This window comes from Mesitornis unicolor, unplaced genomic scaffold (assembly GCF_000695765.1).
Source record: "Mesitornis unicolor isolate BGI_N332 unplaced genomic scaffold, ASM69576v1 scaffold32270, whole genome shotgun sequence".
NCBI lineage: Eukaryota > Metazoa > Chordata > Aves > Mesitornithiformes > Mesitornithidae > Mesitornis > Mesitornis unicolor.
Window position 1 is genome coordinate 3,687 of NW_010158136.1, and position 7,364 is coordinate 11,050.

Sequence of the window (7,364 nt, forward strand, 5' to 3'; positions counted from 1 at the left end):
TGAACTTTATCCATTCGAGGAAAAAAAGATGTAAAAACCATAGTGCTTTTTCCTATTAAAAGGACAATTTCTTAGGCTATAGAATATCTTCGTTTTACTTTTCTGAGTTGGTTTCTGGATGTGCTGCTGAGACCATGCTGAATGGAAGGAAAGCTGTTCTAAGCCAGCCTAGGCCTGGTCAGTCCAGCCCAAATAGGGGTTTTTGTTTTTCCCCAAAAAGAGGCTTGGGAAAAAACGTATCAGAACAGTGCAGCTGGAGAGAGGGATTCCCCTGTCTCACTCCTGAGAACTCTTGTTAACTCCTCATGCTCCCCATGGAAAAACAGAATTATTGTCCTTTCTTGATGTTAATCCCCCTATTGGAGACAGTTCACATTTGATGCTTCTATACAGACTGTGTGGAGATCACTATACAATGTTTTCAGCACATCTTTCTGTAACAGAATTACAGAGCACAAATGATCTCCAAAGCAGTCTCCTCTGATGAACTCCACTGTTCTGATTTATGTTAGACTGCTTGTAACAGCACTGCCATGGGCACTGAAAAATTCAGTGGTCGGTTACGCAGCAGTTAGGATTACCTGAGTGTATGTGGCTTGCTACGATGTGTGCAGAAGTACTGACAACCCTCTAGCAATCCCAGCAGTGACTGAACTGGAAGTGCAGCACAGGACACTGGACTCATACTGTGTGAGATTGCTATTAATGTTTATTGAATCCTGTGCCTATCTTGTGGCATCCTGGGAAGGCAGACTTGGGGCCCCGCTAGAGGCCGAAATGCAAGAGCCTCATGCTCCCAGGTGAGCTGGATGCATACCAGACAGTCTTATCTGTAACAGAAGCCACACTGAAAAAAAGGTGAGAGCAGAACTGTGGGAAACAAAAAGTCTTCAATATCTAATGTGCTGAAACAGAGGATCTCCACAGACCAACATAAGACTTCTGGGGGAGACCAGAGAATTTACCCAGAGATTTACTGTGCAGGCCAAGAGGACTGCAGCTGCCCATTAAAGTAATCTAGTGGAGAGCCTGCATGCTGTCTCTGCAGACTGCCTCTGTCTGGTGCTGTTTCTTTCCCTCCATTGCTTTCTGGGATCAATACGCAGACTTCCCCCAACAGCACAATTACTGGTGGAGAATTCACCAGTTGGGGCAGTGCAGCAGTTTGACTAAGCTGTCTCATCAGGACTGTCTCTCATGGCTATAACATTTATGAGTCTAAGTTGTCCAGACATTGTAGGCACAGTTGTTTATTTCAAGGGGTTAGCAATCACTGCTTGTAGGCAATGTGCCACTTCCAAAAGGTCAAAAGTATATCAAATCCAGAACAGTCTTCACTGGAGCACTCATGTAAAAAGTCTGTAATGACTTTTGCTCTGCCAGAACTCAATTTTTTACTCCTCCTAGCAGCTGCAGTTCTATAGCTGTACAGAAGAGACTGCAGTCATTGTTCAGAAGCTATAAACAACTGAATGCTAACAGTTGTGCTGACCTTAACCCTGAGTTTTGCCCCTTCTAGTCAGGAATCTTGGTTCAGTAAAACTTAAGCCTAACTTGATTTCGGTAGGACTAATTACGTGATGAGAGGTAGCTAGACACATAAAGCACCTACTAAACTTGGCCAAAGTGCTGCCCTTTCTCTGACACTCAAACACATAAAGCAGAGCCAATTCATTTCAGTCTCAACCAAACTAAAGATGACTGGATATTGTTAGGAAAATTTAATGTTACTTTTTATTTGTGCCTTATCTATAAACAGACTTTTGCTTCCTAACTACTATAAAAATACTTTTCATTCATGTTCAGATGCACGTGGCTATAAACTGAAAAAGTTAAGCATTTTATTATGTAGGTATGCGGTACACCTACCTGTGTTTGCAATTCACTATCAACCAAAATCTGACAAAGGATTTTCTCCCTCTGCTGCAGGACTTCCAGCCTTTCTTTAATGAAATACTTTGGGATAGGTACTTCTATGTCTTGCTAGAAGAAGAAATAATCCTGCATTTAGAACTGCATTAAAATCATGTTACTTATTAATTGAACAACTTTACAAAGCAATTAAATTGGACAGAGATTGTTGAATATTTTGGAGTGTTGGGGAATTTGACCTCTGTAACAGCTGCTGAGCTGTTACTTTGCAATTACTTAAGGCCTGATTCAACAACAACAAATAAATCAACTCAGTTTCTGAACCACAGCACCCCAGAAATCTTTATTTTTATAATGGCTCAATTACATTATCAAACTGTTAAAATAGTTGGCAGGCTTGCCAGAAATTTAAACAAGTTTTCCACTGAATTGAATATCTCTGGTTGCATGATCATCCCACTTCTATTTTGTAATCAATGTGAAAAATAGATGTTCTCTAGCATTTCTTTTGAACCATTACAAGGAACCAAAGCACAATTCTGTTTGCCTACAGGTATTTCTACCTATAGACAAACTGCCACTGTCTGTGACTGTGACACTGCAGTTACCTCTCAAAATCAGGTGTGATTAGAAGTGGCTGGCTTTACTCATTTCCATCATTAAAAAGATGTAACTTATTTGGTTTTCTACCGATTCTTCTCTTGTAGAATTCTACTCTTATTGAGAAATGAAAAACAGACAGCTAGGCAGACAAAAAAATACCGCAAAAGTTAAGATGTATGGATTGGCATAACCTGTTCTTTGTATTATATTTAAGACTGCAGACAATTCTTCAAGAATAACTACTGGCAAGTATATTTCTTTGGTGAGGCAGGGGGAATATGTCTTTAGTACTGGTACTATGTTCCCTATATACTGATTCAGGAACATCTAGAATATCTCATTGAGCAAATGATTCACCCCGAGGGATGGGGAAGACGAGTAGTACAGTTACCCTGTTGTGCTACATATGAGGTCAAGTAACATTTGTTCCCAGGTATATGGGGGCACTTGGTCCTTTTGCCCAAGGAGCCTAAGATGGGTACAAGGCTTTATGCTGTGCTATCAGTGCTCTGTTCTGTCTGCTATAGAAACTAGTGGCTTTGACCTGGTCGTGGAGATCTCCGACTCTATCCTTTGCTGCCCCAATGCCACCTCTAGTGTGGACAGATACAGAAGATAAAAGCACTGGCTGTAAAGAACAAGCACTGCTCCTGCCTTGATATAGGGGCATGGCAAACGTGCTGTTTCTGAGCTCTAAGACCTTCCAATTTCTAGAGCAACAATTTGCAGGGAAGGCTGTGCCCAATGCAAATAGCCACTGTGAGCTGCCAACTTAAAGATTTCATTGCTAATTCCCTCACTGTGCAGACCAGGACATCCCTATTATGGCAGCATAAGAAAGCTTCCAACTAGGACTGTGTTTATCGCTGTTGATTTTATCAATGCAGAGGTCTGGTCTGCTAAAGTTTCTGTTTGTCTTAAGCTCCTTGTTTGCATCCTTGCCTGTTGATGGAAATGATAATACATTGTGCTTTAGGAGTGAAAATTGCTCTAGGATGGATTACAAATCTGGCTGTCTTTAGGTATGAGAAATCAAGCACTTTGTCTGTATAACCTTGCATAGGATGAGAGGGCTTCAATACTGCCAGGTAGCAGTATGAGTCAGTGTTGGGGTAATAAGTATCTCTGATATCTAACCTGAGCTTTAATTACAAGTGATTCTGGACTGTGACTTCTACTGACTGTAAAGATGAGCTCAAAGCCATAATACTGGGGCTGGAAGGGGTGGGGAGATAGGCAGCCTGCTTTTCTGCATTACTGCTTTTTGGGAGCCCACCACTAAAAAGCTAGGCTAGTGATGTTTATCCTCAAGCCAAATTTGCAGCTTTTTAGTCATTCCTTGCTCTGCATGGGATTTGTGTATCTAAATACCTTTACAACTGCCCCAGGAAATGGAGTGACTGAGTGTTGGAAGGCAACCATACAAAAACATGAGGCACAGAACTAAAGAAAGATGACGCTTAGCCTTACAATGACGTAGTAAAAAGTACAAAATATCGTTGCATGAGATATAAAATGAGATTACTCTGATTGCTCTGCCTACAGAGTAGAATTGTAGAAACATGCTGGATTTTAGCCCATGATAATACAGTAAAAGGAAGAAATAGAGATATCCTTTGTGGGCAGATTCTTTAAGAAACAGCAGCTATTTTTCAAGAATTGGCCAATAATTCTGTTTTGGAACCAAGAATATGTGATTATTCTATAAAAACCCCATAAATCTGTATTCCTATCTGCTATGGAAAATAAAGTTTTCTTTGAAAGAGCCTGAAATATTTTCAGTGCACTTTTAATTTTTTTTTTTGCAGTGGGTCGGTATGTCATGCTCTCCTAAAATTAGGGGTGGTACAGGAATTTGAATTTATGCTTGTTTTTTTAAGTAGATGTCAAGCATAACTTTTCAGACTTGCCAACATTTAGTTGCAGGTAGGTTTACTGAGAAGTTATGAAAACAACAGTGCTTCATAATTTCAAAATGTGATAGGTGGTTATACTGTTTCAGTATACTCTCGTAGTTTAAAAAAGTTCTCTGTCGTAAGTAACATAGAAGGTAAAAGAGCTGGTGAAAATTCAGAGCAGTTACTATCTTAAACTTGCAAAGTGAAATAGTCATGCAATTGCAAACAAACACATTAGAAAAATCTCAAAATAATGCTCTAATTATATTAAGTAATTTATCTCATGTTATAATTTGGATCCTGAAAACTGCAGTAAGTTAAGCTACAACTCTTTTTTTTTATTTATTTATGTTATTTTTCTTTAGAAAAGCAGCGGTACCTAAAGTTTACAATAGGTGGAGCTGTCTGCGAGAGAAGTAACCACCTTTTTGCAGCTAATTTTTCATACCGCTTTCAGAGCACAGCTTCAAGGCTGCCTTATTGTTATATCCACCTGGTTTAGTGGGCTCTGTCTGTCAGGGGGCTGCTTTTACATCAGGCAGTCCTGAACCCCTGACGTTGAACTTGCTCCCAGCTTCTGCCTCCTTTACAATGTGAGATGTCTCAGATTTCTCATTTTAGTAGTTAGCTGTATTCTGAACTAGCAGGCTAGACAATGCAACTTTTAGCATTCCCTATAACCTCTGAAAGAGGCTGATTGACAGTGATGCAAAGGGCAGACTGAAGTGGACCATACCTTGGTTATTAGTTGCCTATGGTCTATCTAATCCTACACTAAAATCAGGCAGAGTCAAGCTGCTGTCATTAATAGCAAAGTTATCTAAGCTAATATGACTTCACATTAGACATGTGCAAGTGAAAATTCTACAGAGCCTGTGCTGCTATGGAGAAGCTAAATCACTTGGTGGAACTTCACAGGCTGCAAGTAAATACGACTGTCCTTAAAATACAGGATACACAAAATTCCCATGAATTTGGTTATAATAGAGGTAGACTTACAGGGAGAAGCTTTAGATCTTCCAGGATGTCATGAATGTAGTGAAACTCCGAGTTCTCTAGCTGCACCATTTCTTTTTTAATCTCCAAGATCCGGCCAATCACACCATCTAGCACTTGCCGAATCGCTGTCCGTTTCTGCCGGTGAATGAGTTGGTCATGGGCTGCCTCCAAGTTACGGAAGATTTGTATGTATTTGATGTAGGAAGTGACTAACATCTTGAATACTCTCACAGGGTCCTTCTCTGGCTGAAGGAACTCTTCTTTTTCTCTCTGGAGCTGGATGTCAAGGTCTTTCTGGGCATCTGTCCACATCTTATTGTAAGTGCTAATTGAAAAGAGGAGACTATGTTAACCTGACATGAAAGCAAGAGTTAGGACACAATAATTCCAGGGCTCTATGTGTGTGAATTTCTCAAAAAAGCAAGCCTGGAAATGTGAGCCATTATAGTTATTAAGAGATTTCAACTACAGTGCATTTTAAAAACCATTAGCAAAAGTTTCTCTTTCTGATTGTTTTAAAAATAGGAATCTTAAAATGCAGTTTTATCAACGAAAGCTTGAAAGTTAAAAGTTTTTTGACTTCATTCTTAATATATACTTGAAGCTGCAACCCTGATAGGGTTGTGAGTTTTATTCAGCTATGCTAATGGAGATGATGATTTAATAGAAAGATGTCTCTCCTTCAAAGCCCTTATGATCGGGAAAGGTCTCTTTTAGGTCTTTCCATATTTGGGATGAGAGCCAGTTGATGTTTCTAAAGTGTGTGTTGCCTTTCTGAAGCAGTTGCTCAAAGCTAATTGTAGGATAAGGGCTGTATTGGTGCCAATGCTACAGTAGAGCTGTGGGCATTATTTCAGATGTGAAGTGAGGAAAATAATCGGATTTATTTCTATGGCAGCAACTGCTCCATTCCAAGCAATTGCTAAAGGATTATGTGACATGGAAGATGTCAGCTAAGGCCAACTTTGTTTCCAGAAGCAATAATGTTGCTTACTTGGTAGTTTTGGTAGGAATAAGTAGAGCTCTGATGTGAGTGTGGACTGGCGGTTGGTGGCTTTTCATTGTAAAAGGAGACCCGCACAGAATATTGTGCGAGATCATCCCAAAGGAGCAAGAAATGGTCTCTGGCTTTTATTGAGAAAAGCTCAAACAGCAGGTTTGTCACTGAAAGGTGCTAACATCTTTGGTAGTGAAAGACACTTTTAGGTCCTATTTTACTTCGTAACCTCTTTTCACCAAGTGGAGACTCTCTTGGGAGTGACAGGCATAAAAAAATCTTACATCTTTGAAAATATTTCTCAACCAGCAGAGCTAAATTTCTTCTGTGCTGAGACTCATTTATGCTGGGAGAAAAACAGATGATTTGTAGAATCATAGAATGGTTTAGGTTGGAAGGGTCCTTAAAGATTATCTAGTCCAACCCCTCTGCTATGGGCAAGGACACCTCCTACTAGACCAGGTTGCCAGGTTTGCAGGAGGAGGGGAAAACTGGGCTTAGGTAACAGGGAAAGCTGACTTTTGTTTCTTAGACCTAGAAATAAAGGCCATTGGCCTCAATGGTGCAATCTAGACCCATCCGTGTGCTTAACCCAGTTATTGCTTCCTGTACCTAGAGCCTCTCAAAGAAGAATGAAGACAGTAAAAGGCCCTGCCTCCATTAGATGAACTTTCAGAGCAGACCTCTTGCTGGTCTGAGCAGCATTGAGGGAGTGCTTGTGTATTAATTCTGACAAGAAAGCTGGGCAGCTGTTCACATTGCTTGTGCTTAATAATAAATGTCTAAGTTGGAGCTTTGTCAGCTGATTTTATCATTCCCAATCTCAGAATACAGAGTGACCTGAGGCTTGTGCTGCAAGAGGAACCAGCAGGGTGGACAGGACAAACTCCAGCCCACCAGTGCCCAGAGCACGGGTGTGCGCCGCATGGCCAGGATGCAGACGGACCTGCTGGGACTCCCTGCAGCACTCAGCAAAAACACTAACAATCTGAACC

General features: G+C 40.6%; 1 protein-coding gene across 1 annotated transcript in view; it reads right to left on the minus strand.

The window, feature by feature from the left end:
* The window catches only part of LOC104539234 (IQ and AAA domain-containing protein 1-like), a gene marked incomplete at its 3' end in the record, with an annotated part of 6,218 nt that extends 534 nt beyond the window's left edge, over window positions 1–5,684 (minus strand). The window contains exons 1-2 of the mRNA XM_010182710.1: window positions 5,373–5,684; window positions 1,864–1,983 (exon numbers count right to left, since the gene is read on the minus strand). Of these exons, the coding sequence (XP_010181012.1) occupies window positions 1,864–1,983; window positions 5,373–5,684 (432 nt within the window). The remainder of the gene's footprint in view (window positions 1–1,863; window positions 1,984–5,372) is intronic.
* Window positions 5,685–7,364: the final 1,680 nt, after the last annotated feature.